At 39.6% G+C, this 22,139-nt stretch overlaps 1 protein-coding gene across 9 annotated transcripts in view; it reads left to right on the top strand.

Moving 5' to 3' along the window:
* The window catches only part of TMEM63C (transmembrane protein 63C), a 70,124-nt gene extending 56,587 nt beyond the window's left edge, over positions 1-13,537 (top strand). For all 9 annotated transcript variants that reach the window (XM_039351639.1, XM_039351638.1, XM_039351637.1 and 6 more), the window contains 9 exons: positions 25-131; positions 635-721; positions 2,782-2,847; positions 3,066-3,228; positions 4,256-4,361; positions 5,326-5,493; positions 6,471-6,586; positions 10,989-11,060; positions 11,348-13,537. In XM_039351639.1, the coding sequence (XP_039207573.1) occupies positions 25-131; positions 635-721; positions 2,782-2,847; positions 3,066-3,228; positions 4,256-4,361; positions 5,326-5,493; positions 6,471-6,586; positions 10,989-11,060; positions 11,348-11,560 (1,098 nt within the window). In that variant the 3' untranslated portion in view covers positions 11,561-13,537. The remainder of the gene's footprint in view (positions 1-24; positions 132-634; positions 722-2,781; positions 2,848-3,065; positions 3,229-4,255; positions 4,362-5,325; positions 5,494-6,470; positions 6,587-10,988; positions 11,061-11,347) is intronic.
* The last annotated feature ends 8,602 nt before the right edge of the window (positions 13,538-22,139 follow it).

Genomic DNA, 22,139 nt, shown 5'->3' with positions numbered 1-22,139 from the left:
TCCCTTTTCTCTCTCACCTTCCAGAACCCTATTGTGACTCAATTCTTCCCCACACTGCTGCTGTGGGCGTTTTCTGTGTTTCTGCCTTTTATTGTGTACTACTCAGCTTTCTTCGAGACACATTGGACCAGGTAATTCCAATTTTCTTTTATCACATTGCTACATTTTCAGAGATTCTCTGGGAATCTATCTTGCTAGAGCAACAAGTAAAAAAAATGGATAAATATTCAGGGGAGACCGAGTATCTAGGTATATATTGTTTTGATTTATTCTTTGTCACATTTCCATCGCACCTATATTTGAAAACATTCTGGATAAACTTTTTCTTACTCTGGCGTTGAGGTGTTTACTTTATTTCTGTGTCTCAGTCTTCCCTTCTGGAACTCTGTCCTCTTTCTAGAACAAAAAAATAAGCAAAACAAAATTTTGTTTAACCAAAATTAACTCTGCAAAGAAATATAGGCACATGGGTTAATTATGCATATTATTGACAATTTTGTGGTGAAAACATTTTGGAACATTTTATTGATTATGTAACATTTTGAATTTTCTCCTGAAGAATTTGTGAGGTTTCTTTTCATTGCTGTTCTCTCTCTCTCCATCCCCCAAATAAATGCATTTTTATTTCCTTTAGGTCAAGTGAAAATCAGATCACAATGCACAAGTGTTATTTCTTTCTGGTATTTATGGTTATCATCTTGCCTTCACTTGGACTGACCAGGTACAGAGCAAAATTGCAAATGCTCCATATAGATCTGGTTTTTATTATAAATAGCTCATGATAATACAGCGGAATTGTTTTTTTTAAGCACCAAGCTGAGTGTAGTGGTAAGTGTAAAATGTTGGTTGGCCCTGGATGCAGGCCCTCATACTGATAATCATTTCCTCTCCTCTTTGATATACTGCCCATATCAAATTATATAATATTAAATTAATTGGGCAGTAGTTTAAGGATACTTTTAGACAAGGGTTTATTTCTTTTTATGGACATATTACTTACATTGCAATGAAGTATCTATGGAGATTCTCGGTCATCCTGGTCATAGTTGTCCCAAAGATGCTTTTTTGCAAGGCAATTGGACTCTCTTGTTTTGCTTTGAAAACGTTTCGCTTCTCATCCAAGAAGCTTCTTCAGCTCTGACTGGATGGTGGGGAATGGAAGGATTTATACTCTTTGCAGACAGTTGGTCATTTGCATTCTTTTAGAGAGTCGTTGAAGCCATCTAGAGGATTATCTGTGTCATCAGAGTCACCTGACTAGTGCAAATGGCTGTGGAGCCTTTTTGCAACTGCTGAAAGGACTGTGTTGTAGACTGGAGATAGATGATGTCGGATCCCTCCCCCTATGTTGAGAGAGGGCTGTTCAGTTTTGACATAGATGGCCTCTTTGACCCTTCTTTCAAACCAGCAGTCCCCTCTGTCCAAAATGTGGACTTGGCTGTCTTCAAAAGATTGGCCTTTGTCTTTTAAATGTAGATGGATTGTTGAACCTTGTCTTCAAAACGTCTTCAAAGAAAAACAAGAAAGTCCAGTCGCCTCATAAAAAAGCATCTTTGGGACTCTAATAAAGTGTGGTATCAGAAAATGGGCTTAACGGAAATAAAACTGTTCCAGTCATATTTGCCTACAAAAGATGTGGGCTTATCTCTGGGCTAATTGTCCATCCTGCACTTTCACTCATCTCATGGTATTAAATCAGCCCTTCATAACAGTGTCCTTCCCTACGTGATTGTTCACATCCATGGCTGGGAATGCAGACAAGCAAAAAGTTTGAGTATGATTTTGTTAATAGATAAACTAAATACTTAACAATGTCTCAGGAATATTTCATATAGATATTCAATGGGTTTGTTCATGTTTCCAAATTATCCATTGATGTTACTTTAATGTGCAACATCTGTTCAACATCATGAAAGCTTACGCCTTTTAATAAAATTTGTAATCTGAAAAGGCACTATCAAGTTCCCTCTGATTTTTGAATATCGTGACTCCCATATCGTTTAAAGTGTATGTCTGACTGCTGACATTTCAGTCATGGCCTACATTAAAATTGCTATACAGTAATTGTGCTCAACTGATCCTTGGAAAAAAGGAACACAAACACTTTTGAACATGGGAATAGCAAAAGAAACAACAATGTGCCAGCAAGTAATACATTATTAAATTAGGCAGCTAAAATGATGCACTAAACGCTTTCCTGAAATTTTTTTTAAAAAAATCACTAGCTTCTCAAAGGCTATGAACAAGACCCCACATAAATATTTCACCTACTCCAAGCTTCTGAAAACATGCAGAGTAACTGATCTGCTGCCAAGTTGGAATGGTATCATCACTACAAAACAATCATAATTTCCTGATTCGTGTCTTCAGTCTTTGAAACCTGATTCCATTATATACAGAGGGAATATGTTTGCTGTGTTAGAGATGGTAGTTTTTCAAAATGAGAAGAGAAGCTGCTTAATACCTTCACACCATCTCCACAAACCCACCCACCCCCATATTATCCAACCTGTTATTTCAAATTTATAGGAACTATATCTTCCTGCACTGAAATATTAATTGCTACCTTCCATTTGACCACAACATCATGTCTGCTATTGCTGATCGAAAAGAGTTAAATTAGCTTGGTCGCATCTCTCCGGAAAACTTGTTCTCATCCTCAAGCTACATACACTGAAATATGCCCATTTTTACCGAACCAATAGGGTTCAGGTATGGGTGTTTTTTAAAAGAGTAACAAGCTTATGATGCCTTCTGTTCTTCTTTGTTTCCCGTTCCCAGTTTGGATCTCTTCTTTCGCTGGCTATTTGACACTCACTTTGTGGATCAAGCAGAGATAAAATTTCAGTAAGTGTCGTGGAGCGTTGTGAGTGTGTTGTGAGATGGGTCACCATTTTTAATTTGTGGGATGCTTGTGTCTTGTTCGCACAAAACACATGAAGCCAAGTGGGTCGTTACGATTGCATATGGCCTTTCTCAGGATATAGTCTTGTTATATTATGCTCTCTCTTTCTCCCTCTCTCTCATGCACACTTTCCTGGATTTTTTTTTTTTTTTTGATGCAGGTGTGTTTTTCTTCCCGATAATGGTGCTTTCTTTGTCAACTATGTCATCACTTCCAGCCTGATTGGGACAGCCATGGAACTATTACGAATCCCTGGACTCATTGTCTATGCCACACGGCTCTGCTTTGCCAAGTCTGAACCTGAGCGGCTCCACATCAAGCGGGTTTGCTGGGTTTTTATTTTGGAGATTGAAGCCTTGCTGGTAGGATTAGAAGGTTAAGTAACCTCCTGAATGGTTGGGATTATGTATCAATAGATCATATCCAGCAATACTCTTAAAGTGGTGCCATAAATCTCTAGATTTCCCCTAGTGAGGCAATTAAAGTTTTTCTGGAGCCAGAACCTTACGAAATGTTGTTTGAGAACAGACTGTGTTTAATCATGGCTTATTTTCTTTAGTCCAGTAATGGTCCCATCTCATTCAAACATAATGCTAAACCATTATGCATTGTTTATGTCTTAGTAAGTTTATGTCTAAACTCTCCCATTATGGATAGCATTATTGCAACTCAGTCTTTGTAACATGATATCACAAGCCATGAACAGAAACATCCTAGTTTAGTTTTGGGCATGAGTGTAGCAATGACATTATGATGCAATTTACAGGAACTACTTTTCAAGCGAGTTTGGCTCAGGGAAGGCATAGAATCATAGTTTGTTCGGTGAAGAAGTTAGGCTTAATTGTTGTTACTAAGAGCCATGGTTTTGAAATGGATTAATAACAGGGTTGTTATCAAGAGTTGATAATATATGCCCATCAATGTCCAGAAATCCTTCCATCCATCCTGGATAGTATTTCTGTATCCTCTAAAATTAAATAATTTAAATGTTTAGTTAAACCAGTGTTTCCCAAACTTGACAATTTTAAGGCTTGAGGACTTCAACTCCCAGAATTCCACAGCCAGCAACGCTGGCTGTGGAATTCTGGGAGTTGAAGTCCACATGCCTTAAAATTGTCAAGTTTGGGAAACACTGAGTTAAACTATTGAAATCTTGTGAAATCACTATAAATATATATTTTAAGTTGTGTGGGAGTTGTTACCTGAAAAAGGGCAAACTCTGCACAAAGAAAAAAAAACTACTGTTAACTGCACAGGATCCCTGAGATTGCTCTCCCATCCTGTTACCATTCATTTATTTTCATTCATAATAAAATTAAAGATAAGGTGCACTACTGTGTTTTCCTTTAGAATCAAGCCTATGAGTTCCAGTTTGGACTGGAGTATGCCTGGACATGCTGCATATTTGCTGTGGTGATGACCTATAGTATCACCTGCCCTATTATTGTCCCCTTTGGTAAGTAGGTGCACAATTTCTTCAAAATTCCTATTGTTGTCAATAACATCTTTATAGAACTGGACTCCAGCTGGTTGTAATTTAAGGAAACACTGCCCAATAAACAAACAAATACAAGCCATGGCTGTTGTCAGCCTTTGGGATGATATCTCTTAATGGGCTTCTGTAAATGGAATCAAAAAGTTATAGAGGTAGAGACCTGTTGACCTATAAAATAGAAGTGAAATGTACATTATTCTGTTCATTTCTAATAGACAGTAAAATGATATACAAATGACATACAAAAGAATATAGAAATGATAGCTGAGTAGCAGTAATTTCTCCAAATAAGAATTATTTGGGGCAAAAAGTGGGTTTCAACACATTGCACATCCAGTCTTACTCCAGAATTGCTATTTGCTACAAAGAACAGTAGTTTTTTCTATAATAGCTTTTCTGGGCTTGAAGAGAAAGAATTGTTTATTTTTGCCAAGCAAGTAGTGTAGGAGAAACAGGTAAATCCTTCCTCCTTTAGTATTAATCTAAAACAAAGGCCATAATAGGAAATAAACAAAAGTACAAAAATGAAAACACACATTTATGATATTCTCTAGGTTGGTTCTGATTATTGATATAATTGATCCACAAGGAATGAATTTTTATGCAAGAGAAGAGCTACAGAACATAAATAAAAGATGAGGATGAGGATGTTGCTGTGTTGGTAGGGTATAATACAACTGTTGGAGTCATTTACTCAAGATTTTTTTTTCCAGCACAATTCCTTGGTAATCTTTCAAATGTCACTAGTGAATAAATCTTTCACATGCAAGCAGATGCTGTACTACTGCTGAACTATGGTCTCTTCCAGCCTTTTCTTTCCTGTAAAATATTTCTGGGCCAATCTCCTTGTTATCCTCCCAGCTACTGCTGTCTCCTCTGAGTTGCCATTCTTCATGCCCCAATTCTTCTGTCTCTTTTCACACAGGTTTGCTGTACATGCTACTGAAGCACATGGTTGACTGCTACAATATTTACTACGTCTACATCCCTACCAGGCTGAACCACCGTATCCATTCAGCAGCAGTAAACCAAGTGGTGACAGCACCCATTCTCTGCATGTTTTGGCTGCTCTTCTTCTCCATTCTGCGTTTAGGTAAGTGAAGTTTCACCGAGCTTTCCATGAGCTATACTTGGATTAGTTAGCCTACATCAACTGTCGCCAATCTTGTACCCTCCAAAGTATGGGACTGCAGTTCTAGCTATGCTGGTTGGAGAATTTGGGGGATTAAAGTCCATTCAGCTGGAGAAAGACAAGATGGAAAAGCCCTCAAGCCACAGGGTTTGTTCTGTTATTTGGGCAGATCTATTACAGCTAAACTCTTGGACTTCTTGAGACTCTGAATGCAGAGTTATGTTTATTGTACTTCTTAGAGTGAAAACTCTTCAGTTTTTCTATATGAATGGTTTAGAACTAAGATGACAGGTTCATCAGCTATCATTTCATGCACATTGAACATGCCAGATGCGTGCTTATGCATGTGCCAAAAACCTATTAGTCTCTGTGGACTTGGTGCTGAAAAAGATGGTTTCCTACTATTACATGGAACTGCGCATAGTGCAACTGATCCCAAAATGAATTAAGGCACTTGAGAATTAGATAACACTTGAGTTAAAGGAGAATTTGTGTGTATATTTTGGAGCAGAACTGCAGCATTCATTTCTTGTGTTCTTCATGGTAAGCTGTAATGGGCACTAGGAATAACCCTGAGGAAGAGGAGAAAGAGCCACAGTCATATCAGTGGTCAGATAAAAGAAATCTGAGCCTGGGCCAGAAAAGCAATTTAAGACATGGCAAACATGACACTCCCTAGTTAGTTTAAAGTGGTACATGAATTTGTTAATGGGCAGGCTTGAACAGAATAAGGAGCTAACAATCATTCCTTGAAGGTTAGTTTTAGAAGCAGTAATCAGTAGTATGTAGAGAGCTCTCGTGCAGATGGGATGAGCTTTCTTCCTAACACAAAAGGCCTCTGAGCTGCCAGCTGCTAGTCTACCATGAACCATAGGCAGAGGAGGCAGTTAGAATGGGTGCATTGTGCCAATCTGTTTTTCTCTTCCCCAATGCTGTAGGCTCTGTTCGTCCCATTACCATTTTCACCTGTGTGGTTCTTCTCTGCTGCAGTCCCTTTTCCTTCTTTGGTCTGTGCCTGAAGAAGTTTCATCCAAGGAAACCTTCCAGCTATCAGGTAACAGCGCATTTGTTTCTTGGCTTGTACAGTATCTAGTGGGACACCTTCATGGATCAGTCTTTCTTTCCCATCACAGTCCCCAAATCTACTCCAGACCTTGAGAGACTCTTTGGAGCCAATTTGGTGAGACACAAAAGAAGGAGAAAAACAAGGGAAACTTTTATTGTACAAATGGAAATCAGCTGACAACAACATTGGATCTTTGTGGCTGTTTCTTATAATTGTTTGTGACTAGCTGCCACTAGAGAGGCAAAACATGAAGATATGGTTCTAATTTTAATTTCTGGATGTAACAACACATAGCTAACTATTATTTTATAACTATTCCCCCCCTCCTTTCCCCCTCCTTTTTCCTGTAATGCAGTTCTGGGATGAATGCCCCATCTATTCCTAAACAGTTAGAAATCCAGTATTAACAGATGTATGCACTGAGTATGCCAAATAACATATTGATGATAAAAATCTTTAAAGACAGAAAAGGACCTACAGGTCCAGAACTCCTACTGTTTCCGTTCTGAGAAGCAATTTTTGATGTACTCAGTGAAATAGTCAAAGTTCAAACAATTATGTGGGGGGTTTTTTGGTTTTTTTGTTTTTTGTATCTTTGTGGTTCCCAAACATCTCAGAAACTTAGTGGAGTTAATCATAAAAAGCAACATAAAAAGTATGTATAAAGTACCAGATTTGTGTTTATGTGTAGGTAGATAGGCATTACTGTTTCTGTGGTAGATTTCTTGATTGTTTACTTTCTATCATTCCTTTTTGGCTACATTAGTTTTCTATCATTCCTTTTGGCTACATTTTTGTTATACTGCATTAAGAATAGATTGAATCACACATAAGTTTTCCTTTCTTTTTTAAATTTCAAGTCAGTGTAGTGTTCATAAAATACTTTTTCCCCAAAAGTGTTAACATGCATTTTCTTCTTCTTTCATTCTATTAATCTGCTTTGTTTATCAGAGGTTTAAAAAACAACATGCCAATGATAGTCCCATCCCCATTTCTTCCTCACAACTACTTTTGTGAAGTAGTTTATCATTAAAGCAGTAAGTGTCATTAATTAATAGAAATTTGAATCTAAGTGGGTTCAAATATTAACCATTAATTGTTTGATTAAACCACAGTAGCTGAACTCCTATAACAGTGATGGCGAATCTTTTAGAGACCAAGTGCCCCAAAACTGGCCCCGCACCTGCTCCATCCCCTGCCCTGCCACCGTTCTGCCCCCCCATCCCCCACCCCGCCTGCCCACAGGACCACTCACCGCCTCCAGGGCCCGCCACAGATTGCCCAGGCAGCCCAGCAGTGCTATAGTGGCCACATCCTCTGCCCGTGGCCTGCAGCATCAACTGCATGATGGGGTATGAGGGCAGACTCTTGTCTACGCTGCCTGGCTGCCATGTCCTTGGCTGCGCTGCTCCGTGTGGGCCATGCTCAAGGGCGAGTCTCCTTCAGGGGGGCTGCTGGAAATGAGGGGAGGCAAGGCTGGGACAACGGCACGTGTGCCCACAGAGAGGGCTCCGAGTGCCACCTCTGGCACCTGTGCCATAGGTTCGCCACCACTGTCCTATAACGTACTAATACAAAATGAAAAGAATCACATTGTAGATTAATATTCATAAAGAGAGTTCATAAAGAACTCTCTGATAAATTGAAAGACAAAAAGGACAAGTATAAAAAGCGGAAAAAGGGGTGCATAACTAAGGCAGAATATCAGCAAATAGCCCAAGCCTGCAAAGATAAAGTGAGGAAAGCTAAGGCTCAAAATGAACTAAGGCTTGCGACAAAAGTCAAAAATAACCCCAAAAAAAGCCTCTTTCAACATGTAAAAAAACAGATGACAAAATTAATGGACCAGAGGAATGCTGTGGATATAATTTACTCGGACTCCAGTAAGGCATTTGATAAAATAGACCACAAGCTACTACTTGATAATATAGAAAAATGTAGGTTAGACATCATTACCACAGATGGATTCATAGCTGGTTGACTGGCCATATTCAGCATGTGCTCCTCAATGGAATTGCATCTACATGGAGGGAAGTGTGTAGTGGGGTGCCCCAGGGCTCTGTTCTGGGCCCAGTGCTCTTCAACAACTTCATCAATGATTTGGATGAGGGGATAGATGGGGAAGTCACCAGATTTGCAGACAACACAAAGCTGGCAAGAATAGCCAACACTCCAGAAGATAGGCTTAAGATACAGAAGGATCTTGACAGATTTGAACATTGGGCGTTATCTAACGAAATGAAATTCAGTGGTGAAAAAAGTAAGGTTCTACATTTAGGCAAGAAAAAACAAATGCACAGGTACAGTATAGAATAGATGGTACTTCACACAATAGTAGTAACTGTGAGAGGGATCTTGGAATCCTAGTGGACAATCACTTAAATATGACTAGTGTGCTGTAGCTTCCAAGAAAACCAACACAGTGCTAGACTGCATTAACAGAGGGATAGAATCAAAATCAGGTAAAGTGTTAATACCACTTTATAACACCTTGGTAAGGCCACACTTGGAATATTGCATCCAGTTTTGTCATCACAATGTAAAAAAGATGTTGAGAATCTAGAAAGAGTACAGAGAAGAGCAACAATGATTAGGGGACTGGCGGCTAAAACATATAAAGAACAATTGCTGGAATTGGGTATTAGTTTAATGAAGAGAAGGACCAGGGGTGACATGATAGCAGTGTTCCAATATCTCGGGCTGGCACAATGAAGAGGGAGTCAAGCTATTCTCCTAAGCACCTGAAGGCAGGACAAGAAGCAATGGATGGAAACTAACCAAAGAGAGAAACAACCTAGAACTAAGGAGAAATTTCCTGACAGTTAGAACAATTAATCGGTGGAATAACCTGCCTCCAGAAGATGTGAATGCTCCAACACTGGAAGTTTTTAAGAAGAGACTGGACAGTCATTTGTCTGAATTCTCCTCCTTGAGCAGAGGACTGGATTAGAAGACCTCCAAGGTCCCTTCCAGCTATTCTATTCTATTCTATTCTATTCTATTCTATTCTATTCTATTCTATTCTATTCTATTCTATTCTATTCTCCATTCCATTCCATTCCATTCCATTCCATTCCTATTCTATTCTATTCTATTCTATTCTATTCTATTCTATTCTATTCTATTCTATTCTCCATTCCATTCCATTCCATTCTATTCTATTCTATTCTATTCTATTCTATTCTATTCTATTCTATTCTATTCTATTCTATTCTATTCTATTCTTCTATATAATGTTTCCTGCCTGAGCAGGGGATTGGACTAGAAGACCTCAAAGGTTCCTTCCAACTCTATTATTATTATTATTGTTGTTGTTGTTGTGCAATATATAAACTATGTGCTAGTTTATACTGGGTGGATGACCCATGGATCACATATAGTCCCTAACACCTGAGATGTGCTGGCCAACTTCAATGGAAAAATAAGCAGTTTGTAACTGTTTTTCAAATGATTGCTCTGGTGCAGAAATTTTTAAGGACCCAGATGGTTAGACTAGAAGACCTCCAAGGTCCCTTCCAACTCTATTATTATTCTATACTACTCTATTTCATATCCCCACCAACAAAGGGCCAAAGAAATTAGTCCTGTTCCTTCTAGTGACAACCTATGATCTACTCTGATCCTTCAAACCTTCAGAAGTTGCCTATACTTCAACGTGCATTTTTTTGTTCAAACAGGTTTTTGAAATAACTCAAATATCAGATTATCATGCTCTGCTCACAGGGACTGTGAAAGGGCTGCATTTATAAATTATTGTTAAAAGTGATGCTCCTTAAGCTTGATCAGCATTTTAGTGTAGCAGCATCCATCCTGCAGTATATCAATAGAAAATTTGGAACAATTTTCCAACTTCCTCCCAACATGGCCAAGAGCCGTGGTGACTGGAAATCTGGTGATCTGAATACATCTGGATTGACTCGTGTAAGAGTAGGCTAAATTAATGCTACAACAGCAGTATCTCAGAACAAAATGTTGCCATCAGTTTCAGAAATTATCCTGCATCTTCTGACTAACAGACATTCCATCATGATATGTTGTAAGAAAACAGTTGTTGAGATGTCCCAAAGATGCTTTTTCATGAGGCAACTGGACTTTCTTGTTTGTCTTTGAGGACATTCACTTCTCCTCTAAGAAGCTCCTTCAGCCCTTCAGTTCTTCATTGAAAATGGAAGGGAAAAACAGGAACTAGACAAATCAGCTGGAAATACTTTGCTATATAGATAGAAAAATATTGGATTAATCAAGTATTCTGGGATTGAATTTCATTATTTAATTACTTTCAATTTTAATTCTAAGATTGTTTAGATTTGGGGAGTGACTTCCAAACAGAACAAACATTCTTGCTTTTTTGTCTTAAATCCTATTTACCTTCTTCTCCATCTGCAAACAGATGTCAGAGCAGTCTGATGGAGCTTTCAATGATACAGAAACAAGTAGCATCTCTTCCACACCCAATTCGAATGTAAGTACATTCATAATTTATCATAAGTCTTACACAGCTATGACAGTTGCAGTTGTACAGTTGCATTTATTAAGTTGCACTTATACAAATTCCTGTTGAGGTATGTGCCCTAGAAGTTTTTAATGTTCCAGAGATGCTTCACAAGCCACAAGCAATAATTGTTGCCATGCGGTTGCCAAACTTGGAAAAGTGGGGAGAGTCTGTATTAAAGGAGTGACCTACCTTGTTAGCCAAAGAGATGAAAGCCAAAAGCCTCAGAATTTAACCATCTTGTTTTTGCATTGCAGATGTTTGTGGCCACTGTGCTTCAAGAGCCAGAATTAAGTCTTACGCCAGCAGCTTCCCCAGCTCATCAGTCTTATGGCACAATGGGGGGCCGCCTGGAGCAAGCAGAGAATATAGAGGAGGGTGGCCTGCCAAGTTTTGAAACAGAACTGGAAAACACAGAAGGCAAATATAGAACCGGACCCATGCTGGACACCGAAACACATTATCATTGATTTCATCCTGCCAAACCAAAGATAGATGGACAGAAATGTTGAATCTTCAGAATGCTGGAAAGAAGCATCATAACCCAAAATCTAAAATGCCCCGAGCTGCTACACCAGATAGTTTGGGGGAAAGACCTGAAGTTGTAATTTGGACCAGAACCAGTCAGGCAGATGGATGATGGGCCTTTTTAAGTCTTAACATCTCTGGGTCATGCTGTTAGAATGGTGGATGCAAAACATCGAGATGTTGAGCACAGATACAGACTACCGAGATATTCTGAAGAGATAGTGTTATTTCTATTCTATACACCAGCTGCTTAGCAGCATGTTCTCTACATTACCTCTGTTCTGCTCCAGGTTGACAGACTGCCATTGTTTGGCTCTTTCTGTGTATTCTGGTAAATCATCTGAATTCTCAGTTGTTCCATATTCTCTTTCTCCCTCTCCCCACTATTTTGCTTGTTTTAAACAAATACTTTGGTCATATGAAGATATTTCTCTAGCTTGAGCAATCTTGTCATGGCAGCAAAAAGAAAGAAAGGACTGTTTTGATTTGATCAATGCAATGTCCATAATAGCTGTGATCCTTTCTATAAACCATTAGTGAAAGGGGTAAAGACATATGGAATGCTGAGCATCCTTGGATATACATTCACAATCACTGCAAATCTCAGTATATTGCCAACTGCAGAACCAAAGGCCTCTGTTTTCTGAATGATCGAATAATGCTTCTGCTGCAGTTACTGCTTTTTTTCCAAATCCATTGCCTGTAAGAAAGATTTCCCAGCTAATTCCATTGAAGTGACAAGCCTAACTTGTCTCTGTTTTTCAAGGCCTGCATTTGGCTAGTTTCTGGCTTAGCAAGCAGAAGAATGCTATTTTCCAATTTTGCATTATTTTGGATCAGATGAGGTGGAAACTTCCCCATTCCTGGTTCAACAACAGATTTCAACATGGGAGAAGGGGAAAAGGGATTTCTAGTGCTAACAGGTAGAGCTATGTGTATAAAAATCTGGCCCAGTTTCCTATAAACCAGGAATAGGAAAAAGTTGATCATCAGACAATTTAAGGAAAGATGAAAGATCTAACTTATGTCAACCATATATTTTTTCTTTAATAGGGGAATTATTTGTACAATTGAAGAACCAGATTTAAACACATGACTGTTCACTAATCACATCTAGAGTGGCATTAAGTTGATAGTAGAAACTGGAGTGAAGTGGCAGGTAGAGGTGAAGTCTCTGTCTTTAAATAATGCATTGTCCTTTTTGCACCAGCATGTTTGAGGTTGCCAATTGCCAACTGGCATGATGTCACATCCCTAAATTTGGAAAGTCCCAAAGAAGACAACTAAATAATACATATGCTTTTCAGAATTGCTTTCTGTTAGACATGTGCATGGGAATGAATCAGTTTTCTTTCAAAGCTACCACTAAAAGAACAACACTACTTCTAGTTAAACTGCATTCACATATTAACCAGTTAGATCATGGTCAGGAATTTGTGTATCTTTCCTCCAGTAGAGATGTACTGTAATCCCACGAAGTATCATCGAAGGTGAGGGATACTGTAAGCTAGAGACACACAGGTTCTTCAATCTGCATTAGGCCATTGTTTCTCACAGCACATTCTGCTAGTTCCTGGCTCTAATGGATTGTGTACTTTTCTCTTGAACTGTGTTGTAAGACCTACAATGGAGCAGTCTGAAAATGTCTAAGAGATGAATAATGCTATTAAAAATACTTAGAAGGGAAAGTTCATAGGTGATTTGAAGAAAATCACCACCCTCTTATTTCACAGGATTCTTATGCTTTGAATAACTATTAATCCTGTAAGTAATAAGTGAAATGTTCCTAACTTAATGGATGTTATAAATGGAGAAAGCACACTGCATAATACTAAACTGCTGTACTGAACAGGTTTTTCCCTGATAAATGTTTTCCTGTTCTACAATAGTAAATGAAACAAAAAGACAGAAAACAGAAATTTGACTAACTGTGGATTTCTCTTCCAAGTTTAATAGAGAGCAGTCCTCAGGTCAGGATGACATCTCCAGTTGGAATAAGCAGACATGTCCATTTCTCTCCAATGGAGGAGCCACCCGGACTTTTATGTTCTTCAGCCATTTCTGAGATAACAGAATTCAAAAACTGAAGAAATATTGTCACTGAAAAAAAGAGACTGGTGAGCTCAGTAGAAGTTCGGAAACCAAAATCAAACCAAGGACATAAGTACGGTATCTGCCACATAATGCTCCTACTGCCTCCACATGTGTAAAACATTAGCAGAAAAATGTAATGTATTAATGCTGGGATAAAAAGCAGCTGGTTTGTGTATAGAACAGAAATTCACCACAAACCAAAATTTTCCTTTCTCCTGAGCTTCACCAGGGATATTCTTTGTCTCAGTAAATATCAGTGCAATGAAACAGAATTTCCAGCATCATTTAACATTACCATGTTTTGAAGAACTTCATAACTCAAGGCTTCTTTGCCTTTAATGAAATAGGAATTTTACAGTGGTAAAGAGAAGACATAGTTTTGGATCATGGATATCCACAATGTCTAGCTGCTCTACTCAGGCTGGATCAATTCAACAATTCAGAATTGCTCCTCCTCAGATACTCATTTTCAGAAGTGAACCCTCTATTTTCACTCTGGTTGAAAATACTAGTCCCAAGCGAGGAATGATCTCTCTAGAGCTCAGAAGAAAACCTGATTTGCATAAACCAAGGTTGGTTCAGGGCAGGGAGAAAAAAGTCATCCTAAACATAAGCCTTGAAAATTAAACTTTCACCTAAAAATAATCTTAAACAAGAATGCTTTTGAAAGCACTGAGAATTGCTGTTTAGAATCTTCAGTGATTGATTCAATAATGGTGCAATGCTACACTTCAGAACTGCCTGTAACTTTTGACACTCCAGATGCTATTGATCTATAATGATTATAATCTTTCCAACTTGGCCATGCTGTCTAGACTCAGTGGGGAGTGGAATTCAGCACTATCCAAAGGCAGACATTAATTGTCCCTGCTCTACACATTTAACTTGGGATAACCTTTATTAAAAACGCCATTGGATATTACATTAAATTGGCAAAGGTAATGTTGTGTGGTAAGTATATTTTTGCTTATAAATAGCTATGCTGCATTTAGAGGGGAAGAATTTGTACCTGAGGAGAACTGAGGATTTAAAGAAGAAAGATTTAATTCTTCTCTTTCTGTCCTTTTCCCCATTTAAAGTGTAGACACAATATCATAACTGCTGTTGGTCTCAGAGAAAGGAGACTGCTTGTCATAAACTAAGAAACCTTGTTTGCAAGGAATTGGCAGACTTACTGTAGATCCTTTATCATTAAGGACATGTTACTTGAATTTTACTGATATGCCCTAGGTCAGTGATGGTGAACCATTTAGAGACCAAGTGCCCAAACTGCAACCCAAAACCCACTTATGCATCGTTGGGTGCCGGGTGGGTGTGGCCCATTGGCTGGGTATGGCCCATTGGCTGGGCGTGGCTGTGGTGGTAACGGCAGACTGGGTGGGACTAAAAAGTTCAATCAATCAATTCCAATTTTGCAATATTTTTTTCCCACGAGAAGTTGAAATTGACTGATTGATTGAACCTTTTTTTTTTTTTTTGTACATGGCGGAGGCCAAAGGGAAAAGGTTTTATAAAATTCAGCTGAAAGCCTAGGACTGGGGCGACAGCACGCGTGCTCACAGAGAGGGCTCTGAGTGCTGCCTCTGGTACCTGTGCCATAGGTTCGCCACCACTGCCCTAGGTAGTTTGGGCACAATACATTAAAATCAGCCTTCCTTGACTTGGCATTGCAACACTATGTGTATATTTTGTAGAGTATACATGAACCCCAAGTCTGATTCTCAACCCTTATGTATGCAGTGTTCATGTCTTTCATTGGTTTGCTGAATTTTACCAATGTTCTGCATTTGTAGGGCACATTGAACTATAAATTAGTCATAAAGGCTGGGACTAAAAACTGCTCCAATTTTCACTCTCCTACCAAGTGCAATGGACTAAACCTCAAAGGAGCAGAAGACACCAGTTCAACCTGCTGCCTCTGAACCCTCCAAGTTGCAATCCATGGAGCAATCTCTTATATCAAGTGAGCGCTTAGGAATTTGATCTCATTGTAGAAGGGCCATGAATAATCCCATATTGCTCACTTAGACATGCAAGAAAATGGAGACATTGCTGCCCATTTTTATAAGCAGCAGCAGTATATTTTTAAAATGTCCAGATTATTAAGGAGCTCAACATGTGTCTTGAAGCAAAAAAAGAAGAAAGATTTCTAATAATAAGATGGGGTGGGGACAGAGTAGAGAACACATGGAGATGAATTATCTTACTCTGGTATAGTTTCACAGAGCACAGTAAGAAAATAAGCTATACGATCAGTTTGCCCTATTTACTGATGGCATTACAAGCAGGACCATCACTTTAATGTTTTTGTTTAAGGAACCACTAATACTGTGATTCCAGATATGATAGCTGTTTCTCTCCAGAAATGCTTAGCAGAAAGCTGAAGAACATGTGCATACGACTGTCAGTATATATTAATTGTCCCTATCCTGGGGCCTTTAATAGTCCCAGCATTATTGTGCCCCAGGACTCCAAATAGACATTGTTGATGGTTGACTAGTCTAAACATCTACACAGTTGAATGGCCTAAAAATTAGTTCCAAAGTAGGGCTATATGGATATATATTTATAAAGTAAGATTCCCTATACCAAACTGCTGTGTGTAGAGCTATTAAGTGGGTATGTCTATGCTACTGCCCTTGATTGACTTCTAAATTTCCCACACATGGAAGTATTAGCCTTCATTCTGTTGCAGAGATGCCCCAGAAAACTCACCATATCTGCAGACTAAGATAGTACTTTCATAATGACATTTTCCGGGATGGAGAAGGAAATTGTGTTTCTATTTGATCATGACAGCCCAAGAGTAGCATAAAGCGACCCAATGTGTCTAAGGAATTCATCCACATATAGGCTCTGTATTTCTTTGATTCACCACTGTGCCATTTCCTCTTACTTCCAAAGGGGCCCTCTACCATGGTCACTTTCCCACAAAATAATCTTTGCCTGTTCACATGCTAATGTAGCAAACTTCCAGTCATCTCCTTTCTTAGTTGCTCTTATTTCAGAAATGTCTGTGGACAGAAAATGGTGTCTTCAGGAAACAGATCTCTTGCAGTGTAGATGTTGTAGATGTTGAACTGTTCTAGCCAATGATGATGCCTATCAAGCTATTACATTCTATCTCCTTTCTTTCTCACTTTTTAGTAACCTTTTTGTATATGATTTGATAGGCACCGTGCAGAGTGCCAAGCTAACTGAGTAGCAAAACGAGATGCCTAAAATAGGTCAAAGTTGGGTCAGGTACTATACCCATCACACAAAAGATTGAATAGTATCTTGTAGGCTATCATGAACCCATGGTATCTGATCATAAACATTTCTCACTTATTGATTTCTTAGTAAATTTCTAGCCCCAACTTTGCTGGCATAATTTCAGCCCCATCCCTTTCCACTTAAACTTTGCTGTAAAGAGAGCAATCTCATTTCTTATGTGCATGCTAAAGACGAGAAAGCCTTTATGCAATCATTTTTCCTCATTTAATTAATGAATCAAGTTTGAAATACTTCTATAATGAATAGCTTTATTAAAATTTCAGGACTGCCAAGAGAGTCTGAAATTTCTTGAAATGGTTCTGCCAAATAAGACAAAGGGTGAATTAGGAAGTTCTGCATTTCTCAGAAAGCAGAGGTAGGAGGAAGATTGCAGAGAGAAATTGGTACCAAGGGAGGAAGGGGTACAGTAAATCTTGCCACATCTTTCAATTCTTGCATGCAGCTGTAATCCCACCCCAGCAATCTTATACAATTCTGCCTTTAGCCAAAATGTGTCCAGCAAAGACAGACATGTAACCTTAGACCACAATTTGCAAGGAAGAGTTGTGAGGTTACGCACTTGACATAAAGTCCCCAATTCTCCCATATAGTATTCTTTCTTAGTCCGTTTTGCTATTCTAACACCTCTACCTAATTGAAATAAGCAATAAGAATATATTGCCATCCCCATTAACCTTTAGGAGATTGAGGTCAAATAACTACTGATTTAAGTCTTCTCATTTGAATTCCCCAAGAAATATGGAACCCTGGGTAAACACATACTGTATATAAATTCTAAACTCTTGCTTGATTCCAACAAGAGCAGAGAAGTTCCCTGTAGGAAAAAGTATTCTGTCACACTTCCAAGGGAAGTGGGCAATTTAACTTTCTTTTCTTTGCAAAAGCAAGAGTTGGAGATCCTGAGTTCACTCAAATGCTTCTTAGAAGTCAGCCCAGCTGGGGAAGGGGTGGAAGTAGCAACATCATTAATCTATATTGTTTTGATTTTAGGTCCTCTAAACCTTCTGAGGCTTAAATTATTAAGTACTGTTTATGCCAAGCTAATAATGTGGTGATTATAACACCCAATTAGCTAACAAAAGAACAATCAGAATCCAATTACACTAGAAGGGAAATCTCTAAAGAAAGAAACAAAAGACTATAAAAAAAAAGTGAGGTGGGCTTTTCACAGGCCTGTGGTACAGTAATTCTACCAAAACAAATGGGAAAAATCAGACCCAATAAACCCTTGTGGACCCATGAAAACAAGCCTAATTAATGCATCAAACTGAAGATTTCCACTCTCCCATCAACTACTCATAATGCCCAAGAGAGAAGCTCAAATACAATTCAAAGATTTCTCGACTTCAGATGATAACTCAGAGACTTGCCTACAAAAGTGTATTCCCGTTTAGGAGTTCTTACCTTTGCAACAAAGATCTGGGATAAAGCCTGATCAATTTTAGATAATCTTCTCAATTTAGTAAAATATTCTTCTGAATATTTAAATTGTACTATAAAACCAGAATCACCATTAAAATAATGCTTTGCTTGATTGAATCTCTTGTGATTTAAGATGCCAAGTAAGTGTCCATGAAGGATGTAAAGGTTCTGGTGTTTCGGTAATCCAGTGTTTCCCAAACTTGACAATTTTAAGGCATGAGGACTTCAACTCCCAGAATTCCACAGCCAGCGTTGCTGGCTGTGGAATTCTGGAAGTTGAAGTCCTCATGCCTTAAAATTGTCAAGTTTGGGAAACACTGCTGTAATCCAATCAAAATGGTCTAAATCTTAACAACCAAAGCAAATAAGAGATGTAATTCACTGGCAGCCACTGTCTATATGGCTAACCAAGTACAATGCATACTACAAAAACTCCACTCAAGCCAATCAAAATCTGAACTAAAATTAGGGCAAAACACTGGCAAAAAAATTGATCATTTCCAAATAAATGCATTCATAGGTTATTCTGGCCATTGAGTAGAAAAAAATTATAGATCGTCAACTCTGAACCATTATCCATTTGACAGTATTGAGCCACAAAAGGGAGAAGTAAAGAAAGAGAAGGTGTAATGCTACAAGTGTTCCCCTAATTATTTGACTGAAAATAATGTCCAGGATTTTTCTGTGAGAATATCAGCCTTCATTTCTTCCATTGCCTTCCTCCACAGAATACAAAAAACAAAATGTGGAATTATTTTGGTATCCATAAAGAATGAGAAGTGGTAGCAATAGTTGTATATGTGGGCATAATATCATTAAAGGCTGATCTAACACAACAAAAAATAAAGTCCTTCTGGCATCAATATTTTCCAGAAGGGTATACTACTTCTTGACCTTCCTGGAATAAACATTTAAACACAAACTCATATACATACATATTTTTATTAAAATTGGCAAACTACCAGAAGCCCAAATAAAAGTACTTTCTGGGGTAGGTTGGCTTATGAAGTAACTGTTGGTTACAGCTGATCTATTAAAAAATGTGGTATAAATCTGCTCTGAAAAAAAAAATTGCATGGCAGTCTACCCCAATTTGGTACTTATCAAATGTACAGTTGAACTAATTTTTCTAATCTCTCATGAGTTGAATTCCAATATATTTATAGAATACCCGGTGGGCAAGAGAGATGTAAGGGAGTGGGAATATGGTAGTAGTAGGAACACGCTTTCAAGTCTTGTTACCATGAAAGCATAAATTACAAATCTGATTTACACATTGTTCACAAAAGTTGACTGCGTTATTTTGTTTAGAATGCAATTTGAAACCACCTTATGCAGAATAATCCTTTTATTGCAATGTTGGTTCTCAGTATAGAACAGGGGTGTCAAACTCAATTTCATTGAGGGCCGCATCAGCATTGCGGTTGCCCTTGGGGGGCCAGGTGGTATGGCCAGGATGGGTGTGACCTACTGGGTGGGCATGGATGGAGTGGGTGTGGCCTACTGGGTGGGCATGGCCAGCTCTACATCATTTGCCTCAAGGGTGCCTGTGGGGGCCTGGGCAGGAATGAGACAGATTTGAGGGACTCTGGCAGAAAGGGATGAGACCAGGGCAAGTGCCAAGGCATGGTCCACTGGAGGAGCCTTACTGTTCCTCTCAGGCCATGCAGGGGGGGGGCTGGATGGTGGTGCGGGCTGCCTGGAGCCCTGGGCAGCAGAGGTCAAATGCCCAGCCTGGCCCTCGAGCACCCACGGCACCAAGCCCAGCCCACCCAAGGGGGTGCCCAGCTGCACTTATCCCCTTTCTCAAGGCTTTTGCTGCTGTGCTTGCTCTCCTTAGCCAGATTGTTTTTGATGGGTACGAAGGCAAAGTCAGAGGGAGGCCTATTCCCTCTCCATAGAGTAGACTTGGCTTTGTATCCAAAGCTTCCTTAGCAATAGGATGGGAGACCCCCAGGATAGGCCAGGAGGAGGGGGCAAGGGGATGGGGAAAGGGCAGCAGGGCCGAACTAAGACAAGAGTTCCCTCAGACCCTCCCTCTCCGTCTTTCCTTCTTTCCTTCCTTCCTTCCTAAGTATAGAGTGGTGGGAAAATATTTGAGATGAGGTAAGGAGAAAAACAGGCAAGAAATACAGCTGGGAAGGTGTCACCCTTCGTGAGGAATGAAGAAATGCACCATTACCTGGAAGTAGCCAGCACATGGCCCTCACCTAGTTCACATATCTGGCTTGGTGGGCTCTGGGAGAGGGGATACCTGCGCAATGCTGCCAAGCCCCCAGCCAGCCTGGTTTCAGCAGGCAGCGGAGCACTCTCCTCACAGCGCCGAGAGGTTGAGCCAGGCAGTGCGAAGCTCATCAGCTTTGCACCTTGCTGCCTGCTGAAACTGGACAGACTGGGGGCTAGGCAGCATTGCACTTCTCATCAGATTCGCGCCACCCGGCTCAGCTCTTGGCGCTGTGAGGAAAGTGCCCCACTGCCTGCTGAAACTCGGGCAGACTGGGAGCTGAGTGGCCTCGTGCTTCTTTTTAGATTTGTGCCGCCCAGCTCAGCCTCTCGGCTGATTAATTGTTCTGTCAGGAAATTTCTCCTTAGTTCTAGGTTGCTTCTCTCCTTGATTATTTTCCATCCATTGCTTCTTGTCCTGTTCTCAGGTGCTTTGGAGACTAGCTTGACTCCCTCTTCTTTGTGGCAACCTCTGAGATACTGGAACACTGCTGTCATGTCATCCTTAGTCCTTCTTTTCATTAAACTAACATAACCAATTCCAGCAACAGTTCTTTATGTTTTGGCCTCCAGTCCTCTGATCATCTTTGTTGCTCTTTTCTGTATTCTTTCTAGAGTCTCAACATCTTTTTTACAACATGGTGACCAAAACTGGATGCAGTATTCCAAGTGTAGCCTTACCAAGGCATTGTAAAGTGGTATTAACACTTTACCTGATTTTGATTCTATCCCTCTGTTAATGCAGTCTAGCACTGTGTTGACCTTTTTTGGCAGCTGCAGCACACTACTCATATTTAAGTGATTGTCTACTAGGATTCCAAGATCCCTCTCACAGTTACTACTATTGCGCAAGGTACCATCTATTGTATTCTGTATCTGTGCATTTGATTTTTCTTGCCTAAATGTAGAACCTTATTTTTTTCACCATTGAATTTCATTTCATTAGATAGCACCCAATGTTAAGTCTATCAAGATCCTTCTTAAGCCTATCTTCTGGAGTGTTGGCTATTTCTGCCAGCTTGGAGTCATTTGCAAATCTGATGAGTTCCCCATCTATTCCCTCATTCAAATCATTGATGAAGATGTTGAGGAGCACTGGGCCGAGAACAGAGCCCTGGGGCACCCCACTACACACTTTCCTCATGTAGATGCAATTCCATTGAGGACCACACACTGAGTACGGCCGGTCAGCCAGCTACAAATCCATCTGGTGGTGATGCTGTCTAACCCACATTTTTCTATCTTAATTAGTAGGTTATGGTCTACTTTGTCAAATGCCTTACTGAAGTATGTCATGGTTGCATCTCACCTATCCAAGCTTCATGAGCTGACAGCCTGACAGCATGGGGGAGGGGAGGAGATGGAAGGATTGGAATGTAAGGAAAGCAGGGGATGAAAGCCCAGCTGAACCTTGTGAGAAGCTCCAGCCAGCCAAGGTCAAGTAACGATATACAGAACTGGGAACCAAGCACTTGTTTCCTGAACAATATGCAAGCACCTGATTGG

This window comes from Crotalus tigris, unplaced genomic scaffold (genome assembly GCF_016545835.1).
Source record: "Crotalus tigris isolate CLP2741 ecotype Arizona unplaced genomic scaffold, ASM1654583v1 scf7180000018371.15429387391:27106975, whole genome shotgun sequence".
Taxonomy (NCBI): Eukaryota; Metazoa; Chordata; class Lepidosauria; order Squamata; family Viperidae; genus Crotalus; species Crotalus tigris.
The sequence above is the reverse complement of the archived record's forward strand: the minus strand, read 5'-3'. Positions and strand labels throughout refer to the sequence as shown.